Genomic DNA, 21,377 nt, shown 5'->3' with positions numbered 1-21,377 from the left:
CGTGAGTGTATTGCTCAGAATAGATATTCGTGTTTTCTCTCAGCTATCAGTGGATATATTCACATCTCTATGTAGATGAATTTATTGTGGCAGGAGCTAAACCCATACTGTATTTGTGCTTATGAACTAACATTTAGAGTTGAAATTTGCCACGGGATGTCCTAGTGACTGTGTGCAGTGATAGAGAAGTTGGTCTCTCGACGTTCCGTCGCTGACTAACCTCGCCTACGCTTTCCCTAGAAACATTCTGGTAGATAACGTGTATCATATGCTGACTACTCGCATGTAGGGTCTCCAGGCGTCCGTGCGTAAGAACTGGATGTTGGTGCTCGAGATTGTGCACGTAGTCTGTCAGACATATGGTTGCTATAGATGCTAGAAACTGATGCATTGAATGTTTTGTTCGCTTTAGGCCGGTGAGTTTCAGAGTGAACTGATATGTGTCAGTGTACAGTAGGTATGTAGATCGATACTATGTGAGGCGTCTGGCATGCAATGTGTCTTTTATTGGAGTAGCTGTCGTTGCTATGGCTATCAGTGTCATGTAGTGTTGTTGTCGTCGGAAAGGAGTCCAGGTGCTAGTAAGGTTTGACTTCTAAGAGTGTTTTGGCTTAGATGAGAAACGTGAGCCTTGTGACTTCGTAGTATGAATCTAGAGTATATGTTCATGCCCCTGCTGTTACTCTGCGCTGTATCTAGAGTCATCTAAGTGTAAAATGCAATTTCATCAAGCAAGCGAGGCTTGCTGTAGGCGTGTCGCGATGTAGCGTCTAAGGAGACTCGTCCCACAGAGATGATCTCTAGTGTTGTGATATGTTGTCGTGTTTAAGTTCCAAGTCCTGTTCAGCTGTATATCTAACTTCTATGTCTTTACACGCTCAAGTAGAATTATTAGCCTGGTATTTACAGTTCATTGTCGATCTATCAGTATTCGTAACTCATTAGACTTAAAACTGATCGTCTCTGAGTCGTTTTACTCCTCTAACTTATATGGCAAATCTTTTGTTTTGTTTATCAAGTGTTTTGTTATCTCTAGGATCACCCCCCTGAAACTCTCGCTCTTCTCGCCATTACTCACATGCAGTATGAGTGTCCGGTCACAGTGTGGTCATGTCTAGCTGTGTGTGTTCTGCTCCGCACGCAATATCGCTGCATTTTGCTCTCTTGTTGCGTGCGATTCTTGATATATCTAGTGCAGTTTGTAGTAGAGTAGGCATAGCGTAGACTTCTTGATGGCTAGTGAGAGAGTGTTTGTTTGATAGTGTGTTTCGGAGACCGTTGTTATAGCGGCATCATCTTGATGAATTGACGCCCGATTTTATTAATTAAGACGATTCCTGCTCTCACAGTGCTGTCTGTGTCAGAGCTAGGATGAAAGGTTAAATGCGCGCACTATGTTGTAGAAGCTACGACCTGAGATAGCTCCTGCGAACTAGCGTAATACGCTGATGTAACAGTTATATAACGTCTGTCACTCTACACCTCCTCACCTCCTCGCAAATATATCTTTTACAGTCTGTTACTGTGTAGAACTGTGTGATCTTATGTCCGCATTCTAAGGCGTGAGATCTGTACTTCGCGTCGTGTAAATATTGAATAAGTGGATAGATTGGGTTGTATGGGGTTCGGTAAGGTCATTGCTGTAGTGATTAGATCTTAGACTGGCCCTTAGATTTTCTCTCTGTACGGCGCGATTAGTGTGTGATACTAACCATGAGGTAGAGATTTTCTATGCTCTACATGGCTCATATGCTCAGGTATGATCCTGACGTGCTCGCACTAAAGTCTAAGGTGTGATGTATCAGTGATTCGGCCCTCCCTGGCATATAGGCCTGTGTGTGATTGGTCTCTGCTCTGCAGGTTGTTCATATGCAGTACAGCGAAGTATGAATCTCTCTGGGATGAGAACTGCTTATCATGTCTATTAAAGTAACGCAATATATCAGATGAATGATAACAATCTCATAGAGTAGAGTTTGCCACTAGGTCGATATAGAGAGATAAGTGATATCAAGTGATATGTAATATAAGATCTTGTAAACGTTTACTTTGTAGACTAGACTGAAGTATAGTAAGTGTGGTGAGCATTGTCTTAATGTCTCTAGTAGCTGAGATTAAGTAGAATATTTGTGTAGAATGTAAAGAATTGTTATAGATATTGTTGTAAGAGTGTACAAGCTGACACTTCGTAGATTCTGAAGAGATTAAGAATATTTGAAGAAGTTAAGGAATAGATAACAGAATATTGTAACTCAGAGAGAAGTTCTCGATAGAATCTCGTAAGAATATGTTGAGATGTAATGTTTATGACATTTATAGGTAATAGAAGAATAAGAATGTATAAGAATTTAAGAGAATTGTAAGGATTTTATAGAGAATGCTCTAGAAGAAGATTCTTAAGGAATTTTAAGTGCATGTGTCAATGAATGTATTTGGTGATTGTTGTACTCGCATAATATTGACCGCAATATGACTAGTAATATATTATGATTCTATGTGTAGAATAGTTAGTAGTTAAGAGTTAAAGGAAGTTTAAGGAAGATTTGTAGAGAGAAGTTTATAGAATTATAAGCGTGTTTTATAGAACTCTTAGAGAATAATTTAACGGATATGTTTAAGAAACGCTTACAGATAGATTTAGAATTTATGAGTGAGTGAGTGTTCGCTGAAGAGATTACTAAGAATATGTGTAGAATTCTAGGTATCGAATGTAGACTATATTGTCAAGAGGTGTAGTAGAATTGTTTAGTAAGATGTGTATGAATTTGTGGAGAAATTTTAATAGCAATTGAGATCGAATTATGTGTGATAGTCTCTGATTTGTAAGGAGTGTTGTAAGCTAAGATTATAGAGATAGTTTAAGCAAGCTAGATGATATAGACGATAGTAGAGATTGTTTTCGAATTGTGATGCTCATAATTGAGTAAGATGTGTTCAGATACTTTAAGAATTAAGAATTTGAAGAGAGTTAAGGATTATAGAAGTTAATTTAAGATGAAGTTGCTCAGTTGATGGTCTATGTGGTATAAGATAGCGTTAGATGAGTTAGATGTGATTGTTTGTGATCAGCTGTACGCATAAGGTCTGAGAAGAGAGAATGTCTCGAGTACATTTGAGAACCCAGTTTGTTCGTGGCCTCAATGTAGAGTTGTATTTATAAAAGAAAAAGAGATATGATGCAGACAAGTCGTGATGTTAGTGAGATGTGTCGTGTTTAGAGTTGATAAGTAGGAAAGTAGAACCCGCCGCTAAGAAGGCTGCCTTCTTGACATGAAAAGTCTCCTTTTCGTGACATGCTCTGTGCAAATGCATCTCCAGATGGCGTGACCTCAGTTGTAAGATCCCAATCTCGAGTGTAAGAATTTTGTGCTTGCCGAATATTTTTGTTTTGCGTCCTGAAAATGAAAGAGTTATAAAGTAGGTACTAGAGTGAGTGGTTTTTATTGTGTGTTGTTTACCGCTCTCATACGATAATACATATCACTTGTGTTCAGCAGTCGACCTTTGTATCACTCCTCATTGGGTCGTAATAATGAGTAGCTTAGAATATTGCACTGAGTATTAGTTGTGTAGTGCTTTGCTAAGATCGATATAATGCTTATTTTGGTTGAGTAAAATGTAGTCACCTTGTTAGATCGACCACTCACGGTGTTTAGTAGTAAAGAGGTATTATATATGTAAAGCAAGTAGTGTGAAATAGTAATTAACATGTCGCTTAGTCTCGCTGTGCTGAGTGAGACAGATATGTGAAGCTCTACGTATGACAGTGTAGATCTATATAAGTGTAGGTACCATGTCATAGGGTCACAGAGCTAGTAAGAGAGTAGAAAAGAGTCAGTTGTTCCGTCATATTCGTTCTTAGCTGAGCATTTTATAAACGCGCCAAAAACAAGATGAGATATGAAATTGCTTTGCGTTACTAGAAGGCTCACTAGTGTCTATTGTTTATGCATCTACGCTCCATCTCCTCGCGCGCGATAGACTAAAACTCGCTGCATATGCTGAAAAAGCCATTCTGTGTCACTCTATTGTGAGAGTCATATTGTAATGCCAAGAAGGAAAAATGAGATGATAGAAGAATATAATTTTTATAGTCCGCTAATGGAATCTCACCGTGTGAGACACACCTTGGTATCGAGAGAGTGACTACGTACCCGGCAGCGTGTGTCTTTACGTACAAGAAGAGCACTCGGCTTGGAGGACTAATCTTGTTCCAAAGAATGTGATTGTCTCTATAAGTTCATTTAAACGTCTTCTCGTAGGTGTAGAGTCACTATAAGAGGTCCTGAGTTGTGTCAGAAGTAAGAGATTAGGTTGATCTCTGCTACGCTAGATACTATCGCAATAATAGATTGCAGCAATCTGATGCTTTCTCACGCAGAGAGTACGCCTAAGTTGTTTTTCGCACTCGTCGCGGCTTGCTATAAGTCGTAGCAGTGTGAAGAAGTTGCGAATAGTGAGGTGCTCCTCGCATGCTCGCGATCCCACTGTAGTGAAGAAAACGCCGTCAAGAGAGACGCGCTTATGTGAGATATCGCAAAACACAGAGGTTGATGACAGCAATCTGTCTGTCTTCGCCTTGAGTTTTTCAGGTTTCGTTAAAGCTGTGTCTCGATTTTCACGACTGCTGCGCCTATGTTCGAGGCTTGGCGATTACGCTGACCCATGAGATCTGTCGTAAGCGTGAAGTATGAACTCGGTGCGATTTCTTGTCCTCCTGCGCGCTCTATTGCTGTGCAATAATTGTAAATGCGCTCTCCAGAAAGAAGATAGATTAGATATATTGAACTTGACCTCAGTTTGTTGTAGTTGTGTATGAACGAACTATGTAAGGTTCATATGAGATGTGTAAAGAAGAAAGAGAACTACTCATATCTTATGATAAAGAATAGAGGCTCGCTATGAGTATCGAGATCCGTGTAGTAGTTTGCTCGCAGATACCACTGGTTGAGATTATGATAGTGGATCATGTTGACATCGAGAGAAGCGCGCGTCCAACTCGTTATCACTAGACGCGTGGACTGAGAACTATGAGAAAGTCGCGACTTCACTGGAAGGTTGTTGCACGCGCACAGTGACTCGTACGGCGTTTCTGTCATAGAAAATAGTGTATTTCGACGTATTTGTTAGTGACCTCAGAAGTTGGAAGAATGTGTGTAGATTATTCAGTACGAGAATGTTTTAAAATGATGCGATTGGATGCCACAACCGAGATGCAAAGACACCGTGTTCACTTCGCTATTTGTAGATCGCGATATGATTGCGCGACTAGGCGGGACATTGACCGTGTGCCCGCAGAACCGAGCTCCGGGTTGTGCTATCGTCAGCTAAATCTCGGCGCGATCGTGAGTACGAACAAATTCTGCAGGTTTGTTGTAAGCGCGCGCGATGTCTTCGTTCTGTCGGTTCTTGTGTTTGTGAGAGTCTCTAGACAATACTCGTGCTTGTCGTGATGTGGCGTATGCTTGCTAGATTCGACGACTTGATACTGTCACAGCGCCATGATCCGCTCGAATAGGTGTCTACGCACTCACGGCACTCTCAAACTCGACGCGGTCGAAAGCGGTGGTGGCCACAGCGTCCAGATCACCTCGACCCATTCGAATCCGATCTTCATCCGGACCGGAGTGGACGGCGTGCTGAACATTCTGGCTAAAGATTTAACGGCCACACTGCAGAAGGGGGACAAATTTGCCCTGCTGCCGGATCAGTACTGGTACGAGATTCGGTTCGGGGAGGTTGCCACGGGACCGGAAGTGCCGGCGAACGGCGAAGTCACATCTACGGGAGTAACGCTGCGCGTTCGAACCATGGAGGAGGTCAACAGTGGACCGATTCCGGATGCTTCAGTCGTCGTTGCTGGGGAGAAGCGGAAGAACAGCGGGGAAGATTCAGAGGCAGATTCCTCGAAGAGGCACAGAAGCGAGGCCACGGAAGATGGCGTCGTTACGTCAAATCAAAACCCGAAAGAAGAAGCGGCTGCCGCCGCTGCTTTGGAATCGCCGAGCTTCGAAGCGACCACTCCCACAGTTGTCAAACCTGATCCGGACGGTGAAGAAAATGAAGCTGCCGAAGGCAACAGCACCGGCACACAACCCGATGCAGCTCCCGCCGTGGAGGTCAAAAAGGAAACCGCCGACAGCACCGGTCCTCCGGTGCGGCCTTCGTGCCAGTTCGGCATCGCGTGCTACCGTCACACGGCGGACCATCGGGCCGAGTTTGCCCATCCGCACGACGTGGACTACCGGCGGCCGGCGTTTCCACCCGCGGCCGACGATGCGCCGCACTGTCCGTTCGGGGCCGCGTGCTACCGGCGGAATCCACAGCACTTTCGCGAGTACCAACATCCCGATTCAAGTGAGTATGCAGGTACGTTTCATTTTCATTTTCGTTTTCATTTATGGCACAATTGGAAATTCATATCGAAATCGTTTGTAATTATAATGAATATTCAAAAAGTAAGGATTAAAATTTTATTTAGCAGCCAAATATGTCCCACGGATCGGTCAACTACCGACAACGGGGGATGGCGATGATTCCGACCAAGACGATAACGGTGCTGCTCGTCCCCAACGGAACGTCAGGCAACCGGCCAAGCTGGGTGATTACGTTATCTATTGATTCGGTGTGAAGCTAATCATTGTTATCTAGTATTTATGTTATCTCTTTCAAAACGGTATTGATATGAATTTTTAAACGTGTGGGTAAATAAAAATTGGTTATCATTGGTTGTTATCTGTAGTTTTACTTGAATGTATTGTCAGATCTTAATTTTTTTTGGGCTTGTGGAAAGGTCTTTTGAATACCTTTCCAAAAATTTACAATCTTCCGGACTTTTGCTCAAACCGTTTTTTGAGCATACCTTTTGAACCACTTAACTCAACATCATAATTTGTGGATAGTATCTAGTAAGACACCAAGGCGGATCGAATGAGGTCAAAATTGGTTCAGCCAGTGCTGAGATAATCAAGTGCAATTATTTCGATCAACATCCCACACACACATACATTTGCTCGGAAATTGATTTTGAATCGATATGTATACGTGAAGGTGGGTCTACGAGGTCAAATTAAGAATTTCGTTTTTCGAGTGATTTTATAGCCTTTCCTCAGTGAGGAATGCAAAAAAAAAACCCGACAAAATACTATTTAAAAGGCATTAAAAAGTTCCAAATCATCTGAAAAATCTGTCAACTAAAACAAACATAATTTAGCACACAAAAAAATGAAATGCTAAATACAGTCCAGGCTCGATATGTTAGAATAAAATTCGAGTTCTCATTTTAGTCAAATTTTAATAGTTGATTGCGTATTAAATTACAAAATGCATTTTTTCAATATTTCATTACCGCCATTTTGGCCGCCATCTTGGAATCACTTTAGCGTAGTCTAGAGGCCTAGCTCGAAAATAACAAATAACACACTGCACAGTGGGCGAAATGGAACCCAAAATCGGACTTAATTGAACGCGGCTGGTTCCCTGGTATGGAAAATAGTGTTTCTTATGTAAAAAAATCCGGGGAATCGATTGGTGATTGGGTCCATTTTGCCCCAATTCCCATTTTTTTTATATTTTTTTTTTCTTGAAAATCGGTCTGTATTTAGAGCGGAAGCTTTATGCTGCCATCCAAAATGCATTTAACTTATGTGAAAATGTCCCAGGAATCCAGTAAAAATAACCACTTGCACCGCAAAAATCATCTAGGGTCTATTTAACCCCAATTCCGCTATAAAAGCACACGTTTCCAAATGTTAGGTCAAATTTTTAAAATCGGAAAATATTTTTATCGTAAAGATCAGACAATTTTACATAAGAATGACGATTTGCATTTGATAGTTTGACACATTTATGTTGATATAGAAATTAAACTAAATAAAAAGATTGAAGAATCAGTTTTGGGCCAATTTCCCCAAACGCAGAATAAACTGCCTTTTACATAATTAATATTTTTATCAACATAAATGTGTCCAACTATCAAGTGCAATTCGTCATTTTTATGTAAAATTGTCTGATCTTTACGATAAAAATATTTTCAGATTTTAAAAATGTGACCTAACATTTGAAAACGGTCAAAAATGCTTTTATAGCGGAATTGGGGTTAAATGGTTCCTAGATGATTTTTGCGGTGCAAGTGGTTATTTTTACTGGATTCCTGGGACATTTTCACATAAGTTAAGTGCATTTTGGATGGCCGCATAAAGCTTCCGCTCTAAATACAGACCGATTTTCAAGAAAAAATGTAAAAAAAAATGGGATTTGGGGCAAAATGGACCCTTTGCCGTTTCGTGTGGTGGATGAAACCATCACCAATCGATTCCCCGGAATTTTTAACATAAGAAAAACTATTTTTCATACCAGGGAACCAGCCGCGTTCAATGAAGTCCGATTTTGGGTTCCATTTCGTTCACTGTGCACAGAGAAAAAAATGTTGTGTGAATCGATTATCCAAAGTGATTTGTTTCCAAGGTCTTATTCTTGGGCCTCTTCTTTGGAAAACTACAGCTTTTATAAATTCATGCGTTTCTTCCAAGAACAAGCTATTTCTAAGATTTAGATTTCAGTACAGTCCAGACTCGGCCTTCGGATAATGGCTCTGGAAAAAATTTACTTCGTTTAATCGAGTCAGATTTTTTGTTGCTGTCTTATTTTTGACTGTCGAGCTTAGGTATAAGGCTGATATGCAGATCGGAAGGAACGCAAAACTCCATATTTAAGAATTTAAAAATTTAAGAATTTAAGAATTATAATTTCCTAATTTCCATATTTCGAAATTTCCTAATTTCCTAATTACCAAAAATTCTTTATTTCCTAGCTTCCTGATTTCCTTATTTTCTAATTTCCTAATTTTCTAATTTCCTTATTTTCTAAATTCCTAATTTCTTGATTTCCCAAATTCCTAATTACCAAACTTCCTACATCCATTTTTCCTAATTTACAAACTTCCGAATTTCTTATATTCCCAATTTCCAAATTTTCAAATTTCCTTATTTCCTAATACCCAAATTTCTTTATTTCCTAGCTTCCTAATATCCTAATTTTCTAATTTTCTAATTTCCTAATTTCTTAATTTCCCAATTTCCTAATTACCATATTTCCTAATTTCCTAACTTCCTTATTTCTTATATTCCTTATTTCCTGATTTCCTTATTTCATTATTACATAATTCATAATTTTAGTTTGTCTAGTTTTAGAATTTATAAATTTCTAATTTTCTGTTTTGCCTTCCTCACCTCAATGAGGAAAGGCTATAAAATCACAAGAAAAATGAACTTCTTTATTCGACCTCGTAGACCCACCTTCACGTATACCTATCGACTCAGAATCAAATTCTGAACAAATGTCTGTGCGTGTGTCTGGATGTGAGTCCGTGCACCCAAAAATATGCACTCGATTATCTCCGGACTGGCTGAACCGATTTAGACTGTTTTGGTCTCATTCGATCCGTCTTGGGGTCCCACAAGACCCTAGTTAATATTATGAAGTTTAGAAAAGTACTTCAAAAGTTATGCTAAAATAACGGTTTTAGCTAAACATCGGAAGATTGTAAAAAGGGGGGTTTTTGTAAGAAAACCCGTCATGTCATATATTGTTAGAAAGGTATTTGAAAGACCTTTCCAACGAGCCCAAGAGATTTAAGATCTGACAACCCTATCAAAAGTTATAAGTACTTTAGTGTTTTTAATGCACTTTTCTTGAGGCCGGATCTCAGATATTTTGATAAAAAATAAGTGTTATTTATACACTATTTTGAGGCTGTGTAGTGTATTCACTTAATGAATGCGAGGAAGGCACCAACCACCTAAAGGTGGATTAAGTAACGTTTTTTTGAAGTAATTTTAAATTTTTGATTTCTCAATTTTGTTTATAAATAATAATTGTTGTTTAAAGTTTTTGAATAAACATTTTTAATCTATTTAATTTTAACTTTTTAATATTTTTGATCTTTTCATTTTTTCCCCCAAAGAACCTCAAGCGCGCCACCATCAAACGCGCTCATACCGAACTGTCAACTTTTCTTGGGGGGGTTCACGAAAAGAACACGCATAATTTCTTGACCACGTTCCTTCCGATCAGCATACCGTACTATATAACCCCTAAACTACAATAAAGTGATTAAGAATTGTTTATTCTAAGATGGCGGCCAAAATGGCGGCGATGAAATATTTAAAAAATGCATTTTATAATTAATTTTGCTACTCAAATTTGACTTAGACTGGGTCGCAGAACTCGAATTTGATGTTAAAAGCATGAAAATCTATAAAAAAAACATTATTTTTATTATTAAGTCAGTCAGGAAACGGAAAGTCTCTCATGAAAAGTGAAATGCGCAAAATATTTGTTTTTTGATGTTATTGATCACTGCAAATTTTCCGAATTTAGATAATTGAAAATCACTGCAATTTTTTTGTTTTCACTCAAAATGTGATTATTTGTATGAAAAGCGTCATTTTTTAGCTGGTGGAAGTCATTTCACATTTTTTAAACTTCAAAAATATCTGAAAGTTTTCTTTAAATTTCATGTTAAATATTAGAAAATACGATTAACTTAAAAGATATTAAAATAACCAATGTTTTATATTGAAATCAAAATGCAGAACACGTTAGTAATAGTATTTACCTGTTGAAAATTTCCTAAATAACTTTTGATTTGATTAAAAAAAAAAAATCTCTCACTTTTAACATCGCAATCAGGGTTTAGTAAAATTTCAGTGGTTGCTTGCCCGTAAAATTATCAAATGCATTTTCCCAATTTTTCATCACCGCCATCTGGGATTTGAAATTTACAAATCACTTGAGAGCATTTTTGGACACATTTTAGCTCAACGACCCAAAAACAAGACAACGAAAAAAACATATTATTTTTCCTAATTCGATTTAATCCGAAGTTAATTTTGCCAAACATTTCGAATAATCAAGTCCGAAATGTATTTCAAATATTTGAAAAGTTTAAAAAAATACTCAAATTGATTTATTCAAAAAAAAAAAAAAAAAAATCTCTGAGATTTATCAATGGGGTACCCAATACGAGTGGCAGTTTGACAATTCTCTCCATAAAGACGGTATTACACTTTTGGCAGTTTGCCTGCATTTCCAGAGTTTTTTTTGAAAAGGACCAATAAACTATTGTCTTTCATATGTTTATAGGACCTAATCAAAAAAAACTCAAGATTTGTTTGCAGAAACGTCAGCCTGCATTTATTTTGCTTTGTTTGGTAAACTGTCAAACACGAAAAAGTATGAGGTTGTATGTCATCAGGGGGTAGCGAAGAAGACGCCATCTTGGAAGTTCAGAAAACAAACACTGACAATCAGTATTATACATATTACTATGGTTACACGAAGTGTATTATCCTGGTTGAACTCAAAAGTCCCATGCAAATGTGTAAAAGCAAACTGGAAAATGTGTAATGCCGATTCTGAGTGTACGGGCGCACTGTTTTGTCGACCAAAAGAAAAAAAGCAAAAAAGGGTAAACAGAAAAATCACTTTTTTCGATATGAATTTTCAGCCAATATTGGGATGGAATTTACAAAAATATGATAGAATTAGCCATCAGCAACACAATTCACGTGTTTTCGTGTGAGGAATTTATCGTTTAAATTGCGGAAAATTTGAAAATCAAAAACCCAAACAATGATTTGTTATGGGCTACCATTTGACAGCTAGTGCTTTTGTTGTGGGCTCTCATTTGACAACCGTGCTAATGTCGACTGTTGTCAGTTTGCTTTGGTCGGAATAGGGTTGCCATCCCCCCGTATGTCATAGTCTAATATCTCCTTAAGAGCGAGTCCACGAGCAAAGCATACCCATCTCGCATCGACCTCACCAATCTGCCTGAAATTTTCTGGGGTTGTTTGTACATATAAAACTAGCTTCTGGCCAAAATATGAGCACTCTAGGTCAACGGGAAGTGGGGCAAATCGGGACACAAAGTTTGAAGGTTCAAAAACGCCTAAAATCTTAAAAAGGCTATAACTTTGGCAAAATTCAATTTAATTTCAAAATTCAAAATGCATCTGAAAGGGCTTAAAAAATGCAACAAAATGCAGGGTAGAGCATCCCAATTGGTTGAATCTAAAGGGAGTTATTGGCATTTTAGTGAAAAAATAGCATAATTTTCAAACTCAAATAAAAAAGTGTTCCATCCAGATATCAACTCGGTTCGACCTGCAGCTTGTAGAGGACATCTGGGACTACCATCTGAAACTGAGAACGCTTTGGGTAAGGCAGTTTAACATATTAAATAGACACTTTTACTTTTAGTGATTTTTTTGGTTGTAAATTTTTGCTTGAGGGACCCTTTAGATTCCATTTTCCGGTGATAATTTTATCATATTCGTGTTCCTGAGACAATTTCACAATAGAACAATGCATAAAAATGTTTATTTTCATCCATTTTAACCCTTTAAAAAATGAAAGCTAAAAAAATTAAAGAAGATGCTTTTTTTCTGGTGTCATCTAGTATCCTTGGAAACGAACTCGATTTTCAATAAATGTGAATCAAAGTTTTTTTTTAAACTTTTATTTTTTAAAGGGTTAAAATGGATGAAAATAAACATTTTTATGCATTGTTCTATTGTGAAATTGTCTCAGGAACACGAATATGATAAAATTATTACCAGAAAATGTGATCTGAGGGGTCCTCCGAGCAAAAATTTACAACCAAAAAAACCACTAAAAGTAAAAGTGTCTATTTAATATGTTAAACTGCCTTACCCAAAGCGTTCTCAGTTTCAGATGGTAGTCCCAGATGTCCCCTACAAGCTGCAGGTCGAACCGAGTTGATATCTGGATGGAACACTTTTTTATTTGAGTTTGAAAATTATGCTATTTTTTCACTAAAATGCCAATAACTCCCTTTAGATTCAACCAATTGGGATGCTTCACCCTGCATTTTGTTGCATTTTTTAAGCCCTTTCAGATGCATTTTGAATTTTTAAATTTAATTAAGGTTTGCTCAAGTTACAGCCTTATTAAGATTTTGGACGTTTTTGAACCTTCAAACTTTGTGCCCCGATTTGCTCCACTTCCCGTTGACCAAGAGTGCTCATATTTTGGCCAGAAGCTAGTTTCATATGTACAAACAACCCCAGAAAATTTCAGGCAGATTGATGAGGTCCAAACGACGTCCCATACAAAGGGGTATGCCCTGTTCGTGGACTCGCTCTTAAGAAATGCGTTATTTTTGCAATCGCGTCAGGTATTTAATAAATGAGCAAAATTCAAGTTAGTTCGCTTCGCTTGGAGACGGTGATTTTAGCGGATAGTAGAGAAAATTGGAAGATGGGAAGTGTTGATGCTCCACTTTTTAAGGGGATAAGGGAAAATCTCCACGGGTTCCCTAAATAAGTTTAGTTTGGAGTTGGTCGGTAATTTTATTCTCAAATAAAATCGGACGCTGCTGTTGAGAAAGTCCCCGTTTGATCATTGAGATGTTGTTTTTATTTTTTTTCATGTTAGAGAGAGGGCTAATAAATTCACCAACATCATCAATTTAAATCCTGCCACCCGCAACCTAACTCCCGCCAGGTCGTTACTCGTTACAGCCTCCGTCGTGCGGCCGGCGCAACCGGTGAACGTGGTTCGCGTGCCGGTCATCCACGTTCCCCCTCCACCGCCCACACTGGGCCGCCTCCGCCGGGACAACCAGTTTGTGCGGGACGTCCTGATGGCGGCCATCATCAACGACGTGGGCGCCGACGATGACACCGAGAGTGGAGGCGACGACGACGACGGACGGAGTTTGTTCGGTTCGGCCAGCGACAGCGACGATTACGACCCGGATGGCGATGGCGACGGGGAACATTCCGACGACGGTTCGGACGAGTCCAACGAGGAGCGGGATGAAGAGTGAACGTTGGTTGTTGGTGATTTTTTTTTGTTTTTCTCACTCTCTATTGTTACAAAAACGGGGAATAAATTTGTTTGTAAGTTATTACTATTAGAAAGAGCCGAGGGCAGTTTTCGGTGGAATCCACTAGAGAAAGAGTCCGTTTCCGATTTTCCTGAGCGATACTTTTTGGCAAATCAAAGTAAGGTTTTTATTCCTAATCCAGCTAGACACGACACATGCACCTTAAAGCTGTACAAATTTCATAAATTATTTACAGAATAAAGAAGAAGCGTTTAAAAAAAGAAAATTCTTGGTTTATGCGTTTGACCGTTAAACGGCCACGTTGCGGTTAACTCCGGTCGTTCCTGGTTTGGTTTGGTTGGACATCAAGAGTGCTGAGGTGGGACCAGGGGTGACGATTGATGAAGCGGTCTTGTTTGAATAGCCTTTGTACAGGGTGCCCAATACGATTCCAAGGAACAAAATTAGCCCGACTTGGTGGTTCGAGATGAACTTGTTGGCGCAATCCGTCGGGTTGTGGATGTTCAGCGAGTAGATCTGAAGGTGGGGAGTGTTGTTTATGATCAAATTGCAAGGTTTAGAACCCACGGGGAGCTTACCTGATGTGCGAGATGCGCCGAAATAATGCCCAACGCCGAATAGTACGGCCAGGTCTGGTCGCAAACGATTCCGGACGTGACGAGTCCTCCGAGCATGGCCGTTGAAAACCCGGTCAGCCACAGCTTCGTGTTGTCCCCGAAGCGAATCGCCGTCGATTTGATGCCCAGCAGAACGTCGTCCACTTTGTCCTGGTGGGCGTAGATCGTGTCGTAGACAATGGTCCAGCAAACTCCGGCCAGATAAAGCGGAAGACAGGCGGACCACTGAACGGAACCGGTCGTGGCACTCCAGCCTAGCAACGCTCCCCAGTTGAAGGTCATCCCGAGGACGAGCTGCGGCCAGTGCGTGATCCGTTTCATCAACGGGTAGACGATTACCAGCCCGAGGGAACTCGCCCCGAGCACAATCGAGTACCAGTTCAACTCGAGCAGCACCAGCAGACCAACGGCCAACTGCCCCCCAAGGAACATCCAAGCGTCCAGCTGGGTCAGTTCCCCCGCCACCAGCGGTCTACTCTTCGTTCGTGCCACTTTGGCGTCGATGTCCCTGTCCCACATGTCGTTTATGGTGCAACCTGCGCCCCGCATAATAAACGCCCCCGTTCCAAACAGCGCCAACATCACCGGATCCGGCCAGCATCCGGCCGGTGCGCTCAGCGCAATACTCCAGCCGCACGGCCAAAACAGCAGCCACGATCCGATCGGCCGGTCCAGCCGCATCAACCGCGCGTACGGACTCTGCACAATCCGCGTCGTCAGCGCGCCACCTCGATCCTTATCGCTAACTTGACTACTAAAATTCCTTAACACTAAACTGCCGGTTCCGGTCGGAAGTGGCCACCGCGGCGCATCCAGCGGTCGGATTCCGGTGCACTTTGCTCTCTCCACAGGTAAACAACCGTCGTGTCGCAACGAGGTCGCTCCTGCAACGAGTGGCCGGCCGCACAGCACCAATCTTTGGCCGTGCAGCTGCCGGTGGACCGGTTGCCACTTCCGGCAGAACAACGTTCGTAACATTTCTTCGCGTTCTTTTTATGGTCGCGATTGCGAAATTCGTCGGCGCTCTCGATGCGGCGTTTCAACTCATTTTCCGACACGGTTTGGACTTGAAACGGGTTGTATTGGACGTCGCGACTCGTGTTGTACCAAAAAAGTTACGCAAATTCACGAAAAATCACCGAAATTCACGATTTTCGCCGTCACCGCGCGGATCACATTATTTCTCTTTTCGATCGATGATGATGATTACTTAACAGCTGTCAAAATTTGATTTAATGCGACGACGAACCCACGTGGTGATTTTCGAATGTCGACCCTGTGTGTAATCAGGGTGGTTCACAATTTTCAAATTTCCAGGTTTTTCCCGGGATTCTTCCGAGACCAAAAAGAATTTTCCAGGTTTTTTTTTAATTATTTGTTTTCTCAAGAAGATCCGTATGTTTTCAACTTTTACCCAAGAGTAACACCGACCTACAAAAATTTACAAAAATGACTGCGCATGCTCAACTCGAGGAGATGCATGAAGTTTGGGGTCCCCATCAGAAACACGTGCACTTTGACTACTCAATAATTGAATTATTCTATTCAAATTTTCTCAAAATCACTTACTGTGCTACCCCTTGCTTGGAAATATATTTTTTTAGCAGTTTTTGATTTTTATTTCACTTAATTTTTTTTTCACATCGATGAAAGTTATTGTAAAGTGTGGCAATCGCATAAACGAATCGAATGATGTATTAATCAAAGGGGCTGAGTACATTTTTCATGCTTTTTTTCCTCAAATTTACCGAAATGCTCTTTTGAAAAAATTATGCAAATTTGGTTCAATTAGCAAAGGGGTTTCGTTTTTATAGTGTGTTATAGATGAAACAAACTATTAGAGTCATATTACTGCAAAAAAGTTTTTAAAAAATGACCAGTTTCTCGAATTTATCAAAAAACTATTAGAGTCATATTACTATACAATAATATTCTTAAAAATGACCAATTTCTCGAAATTTAGTGAAATCCAAAAAAATCACCAAAAAGTATTTTCAAACTCAATATTTTGGTCTAACAGGAAGAAAAAATGTTTAAACCGCACTTTTAAATTGCATTTTATCATTATTTCCAACTTTTGCATCATTTAACTCAAGTTAAATATCCAAAATATCGATCATCTTTTTAGAAAAATCGTTTAAATAAAATACCAGTCACAATTATAATCAATACAAATCACCACGCATTATGATCGTTAGCGAAATTGCCACACTTTACAATGCAACACTTTTCTGAAAATGTTTAATTTTTAATTATAAACGCATTTTTTCCCTTAAAACTGCTCAAAATGTATGTAGGCTGTCATTTCGAACACCGCTGGAACAATAGCAAACCTAGCGGAAAAAATGTTGTCGAATTCTTTAATCAAGAAGTTCATTTACCGAGTTAGTTTCATCAAGATATCTCATTATTAAAATGAGTAGAAGACGATTTAAGTTTGAAGTTTTGCCATGCGCAAAGCAAACTGTCAAACTTTGTGAGTGTTTTTTTCTCGAAACTCCGAGTTGATTTTCGGGTGCCACGATATCACGAGATTGAACGGACCAAATTGTCTTTGAAAATTTTTGGATGAAAACTCTCATGAAATATCCCGTGTACATGACGAACCCGATTTTGAAAATATATTTTTATAAAAAATACAAAAATCAAAAACTGACGATTTTTTAAAATAAGGCATATTTGAATCAACAAAACGTTTTGTTGATTTGAAAATCAAGATTTTTGTTGTATCAACGCTAAAAGAGCAATTCTCTACGAAATCCTTCAATATCCCACTTTTCATACGAGTTTATTAGTTCAATCCATATAACCATTTTTATGGTTGTAGTACCTGAACTCAAAAACTCGTATGAAAAGTGGGATATTGAACTCAAAAAATCATGATTTCTGGTAAGGATGTAAGCGGATTGCGCTCGTATTTTGATTTTTGTCTGCCTTCACAATATCTTCAGTGGAATAAAATTTCCGACTTTTCCCGGTTTATCGTTTTTTCCCTGATGTGACCACCCTGAGCATAATCAACTGTGGCGGTCAACGTCAATCGTCAAAACAAACACACAAAAAAAAGTTGTCGCGTTGTTGATTCAAAACCTTCCCGGCAATCGCGCTTAGCAGGCGTTCCGATATAGATTCGCAATCCGCTTGCTATGATCTAGCGGCCGTCGATTCCAAACAACATCGGCCACCCAACAAAATGTTCCCCTCGAAGATCATCGAAAAGCTGAAGGCAAGTGTGGGTGGGGTGGGGTAGGGGGAACGAACCTGTTGCGCAGCTGTTGACCACTTTTTATTTTGCCGCAGATCGGGAAGCGATTCGTGCTGCTGGTCCTGGAGGTGGCACCGGATCGGGTTGGCGAGCAGCAGCTGTGGGATTCGGCCGGACCGGAGAACAAAAATGTTCCGCTGGATGTTTGGCAGGCGGTTTACCGCAAGTTGGGCGAGCTATGCCGGAAGCAGTTTGGCGAGGGCGGCGGCTTGCGGCGGGAATCGGTGCGGGCCATCGTGGACAAGGAGTACCTGTACCGGGTGGAGGAGCGGCCGTTCTTCGTCGTTCGGTACGAGTTCAAGGACGAGAACTATCGGGACAATTTGAACATAATCTTCAATGAGAACGGGAAGAAGCTACATCCGGGATGTTTGGTGGTCCGGATTAAGGACGAGTCGCGGGAAGGGTTCCAGGAGATGCAAGAGCAGAGACTTAAGATCGAGAAGATGCAAAAGGAGAACGAAGCGCTGCTGGCGTTGTCCGCGAGCCAGGAGTACACTCCGGCACCGGTGAAGACGAGCTCGTCGTCGACGTCCCACTCGGAGTACGTCCCGACGGCGCTGAACGGAACAAGTCCGGAGAACAGCGGTCGGTACAAGCCATCCCGGATCGAGGACACCGTCAAATGCGTGCCGGATCCGTACACGCCGAGCTCGAGCCAGGAGGACTCCAACTCCGTCGCGTACGTTCCGGCAACGATGAAGACGCCCCGTAAGAAAAAGGACTCGCCGGTTGACGTGAAACCGATCGTCGTGTCCAGCTCCTCGGAGAGCCGCAAACCTGTCGTGTCCAAACGACGCCGCCAGGCCGAAATCTTTGGCAACTCGGACGACGAAGAGGAGGAGGAGTCGGATCTTCCCTCTAGGTTCACCCCCGTGGCCAAGCGAAACTCCCGGGAGGTCGCCAAATCGAACGGCAACATGAGCGACGAAAACCTCTTCAGCGAAGAATCCCCCGCAAAGGAGCTCATCGGGAGCAGCAGCGACGAAGTTCCCACCAACGGCCGCTCCATGCGGGACCGCAAACCCAAAAACAACATCGATTACAACCTCGACATCACTTCGCCCGAATCGAAGGATAACGCGTCCTCTTCCCAAACTTCCAAAAAGGCCGCCGCCGGCGGCAAGCGACGCCGCAAGGAGACGGCCAAAACCAAGATGAACGAAAGTCTGGACGGATGGCTGCAAAAGGACACGAAGAAGCCGACGATCAAAAAGGAGGCCACCGGCGAATCGTCCAAACCGGCCAAGGAGAAGAAAGCGGCCAAGAAGGAAGTGCCGGCCATTCGACAGCCCGTCGATCGGGAAGCGCTCAAAAAGGAGAACGAAGCCGTGCGACAGCAGATTGCAGCCCTGGACAAAATCGATCTCTTGCTGCCCGAAGATAAGACCCTGCTGGATGTTCCGTACCTGTAAGTGTTTGACCCCACACCCCCCAAACAATTTTCACTAATCCATAATTTCCCCCCCTCCCACACAGCACCACCGGCGCGCTCACCGTGGACGAGATGGTCGCCACGTACGACGAGTACGAGCGCGAACTGCTCGACATCCACGAGACGTACCGCGACAAGACGGAGCGCCAGTGGCAGAGCGAGGAGAACCTGTGCTACTTTACCGACGTGACGCTGGCCCTGACCGAGGACCAAAAGTGGGCCATGATGAAAAAGCTAGAGCGGGAGCTGGTCCCTAAGGAGGACTCCGGCAAATACACCGAGTTCTTCACCTCCGTCCTCGTCATGGAGTGGGGCCTCCGGGTCTGGATGAAGCTGCACCGCTTCACCGACCGGCGGAAGGCCCTGGACCGGATCAAGCTGCAGGAGGAGGCGAACCCGATGGAGATGACGCAGCCGTAGACGACGGAGAGGGGCATTTTGTTTTGTTTCGTATTTTCTAGTTTAAAAAAATAGTTAGTCCATACAACAAGCCACGTGCGACCTGCGCGATCTGGGACGGCTGCTTCAAGGCTGAGATCGTATTTGATATAGTTGTAATAGTAGAGAATAAACAGACTGGCGCTCCGAGAATTGGGAGAATAAAATGAGATAAATTTCGCTACACCTTTGTTCCTTATTGTGTTATAAACATGTTCGAAAAATCCGTCGTATGAATATCGAGCGAGATCAAATTTGCCACCTTAAAAAAACTTCGTTTTCCCCACCGCATGGAGAGTAAATTTGCCACCGAATCAAACCCATAAACTCTCGTTAACCTTCAAAATCATTATTTATGCGTTGCTTCATGCCAAGAAATGCTTAAGGTTTATAAAACTGTTCAATCCTATTGCAATTTTCAAAGAATAAACATTTCACAAGAATGTCGAAAGTTCAACAATTTGCGCGTAGCAAAGCAGGTACGAAATTTTGATCGGAAGCATAGCACAGTGGGAAAAAAGGGCCCAAAAAATTACCGCAACATGACATCGCGCAAACCGTCGATTGCTATACACTTAAAGCTTCGTTTTTGCACCAGAACAATAATCCGATGAAAATCGTACTGCACGGACCGGTGGCCGGAGGTCAGGCACCGGAAGATCCGGATTTTTGGAAAAAATATCAGATTTATCCAATTGTGAACTGATACGCTTCCATCTACCATAAAAAGTCATGCAAAACAATTTTAGAATAATATTAAATACCATAGGACCCATCTGAACCGGTTCCACCGATCTCCGGTGGCCACACCCGGAACCTATCAGGGAAACAGTGTTAACCAGTAATGCGACGTATCAAACTTCTTGATTTTGGATGGGGACATGAGTTATACACTCCTCTTTTTTTAAATCATGAAGTTCGATATGTCGCAAGAGTGGTTTCAGGAATTTGCCAAATATGATCTTCGGATGTGGCCACCGGAGAACCTGGGAACCGGTCAAAGAGACAAAAATACATCTTGAAATTTTATTCCATCCAAAATCAAGAAGTTTGATACGTCGCACGACTAGTTTATGCTGTTCCCCACTACAGGTTCCGGATGTGGCCACCGGAGATCGGTGGAACCGGTTCCGATGGGTCCTATGGTATTTAATGTTATTCTAGGATTGTTTTGCATGACAATTCATGGTAGAAGAAAGCGTATCAGTTCACAATTGAATAAATCTGATACTTTTTCAAAAATCCGGATTTCCGGTGGCCTGTACTCCGGCCACCGGTCCGTGCAGTGCGATTTTTCATTGGAGTAAAGTACAACATTTGATTTGATAAAATCTACAGTTTTCAAATTATAGCTACTTTTAGGTATATATTCAATTTATTTTTTTCGATTTTTTCTAAGCGTCACCTAATTAGGTTATGTTATAATTTGCCCATCATTGAAAAAAAAACGGCTGATATCCACTTTTGTCAAAATAGAAATATGGTAGAGGATGTTCAAACGCATCCTCTGAAATTTGAATTTCACGAAAAAAGTGTTTGGACCAAACGGCTAATATACCATTCTTATGATAAATTTCCTTTAACGAAGATTTGGAATAAACATTAAACGCGTTTCTCTCGGAATATTTGATTTGGTGTACACTGCCATCCCGTTTTTGTTAACACAAATTTTTCATTTCTGCTTGTCAAAAACCAACGCCATTTTTTAAATTAATCATTATTGAGTGAGGTTTATATTGGGTTTCG

The 21,377-nt window shown here is 41.3% G+C and overlaps 3 protein-coding genes across 3 annotated transcripts; 2 read left to right on the top strand and 1 right to left on the bottom strand.

Moving 5' to 3' along the window:
- The first annotated feature begins 5,501 nt into the window (after positions 1–5,501).
- LOC120424270 (aprataxin and PNK-like factor) lies at positions 5,502–14,141 on the top strand. The gene is made up of 2 exons (XM_039588332.2): positions 5,502–6,369; positions 13,548–14,141. The coding sequence occupies exons 1-2, from the start codon at positions 5,502–5,504 to the stop codon at positions 13,853–13,855; spliced, it is 1,176 nt and encodes a 391-aa protein (XP_039444266.1). The 3' UTR covers positions 13,856–14,141.
- Positions 13,991–15,688, bottom strand: LOC120424261 (4-hydroxybenzoate polyprenyltransferase, mitochondrial). Its single transcript, XM_039588323.2, has 2 exons — positions 14,455–15,688; positions 13,991–14,392 (listed from the first exon to the last, which is right to left on the bottom strand). Exons 1-2 carry the CDS (start codon positions 15,469–15,471, stop codon positions 14,165–14,167), a joined length of 1,245 nt encoding a protein of 414 aa, XP_039444257.1. The 5' UTR covers positions 15,472–15,688; the 3' UTR covers positions 13,991–14,164.
- A 1,881-nt stretch (positions 15,689–17,569) lies between these two features.
- LOC120424266 (uncharacterized) lies at positions 17,570–19,815 on the top strand. The gene is made up of 3 exons (XM_039588328.2): positions 17,570–17,719; positions 17,794–19,169; positions 19,238–19,815. Exons 1-3 carry the CDS (start codon positions 17,687–17,689, stop codon positions 19,611–19,613), a joined length of 1,785 nt encoding a protein of 594 aa, XP_039444262.1. The 5' UTR covers positions 17,570–17,686; the 3' UTR covers positions 19,614–19,815.
- The last annotated feature ends 1,562 nt before the right edge of the window (positions 19,816–21,377 follow it).

Source organism: Culex pipiens, chromosome 1, assembly GCF_016801865.2.
Source record: "Culex pipiens pallens isolate TS chromosome 1, TS_CPP_V2, whole genome shotgun sequence".
In the NCBI taxonomy this organism is placed as follows: domain Eukaryota; kingdom Metazoa; phylum Arthropoda; class Insecta; order Diptera; family Culicidae; genus Culex; species Culex pipiens.
The sequence above is the reverse complement of the archived record's forward strand: the minus strand, read 5'-3'. Positions and strand labels throughout refer to the sequence as shown.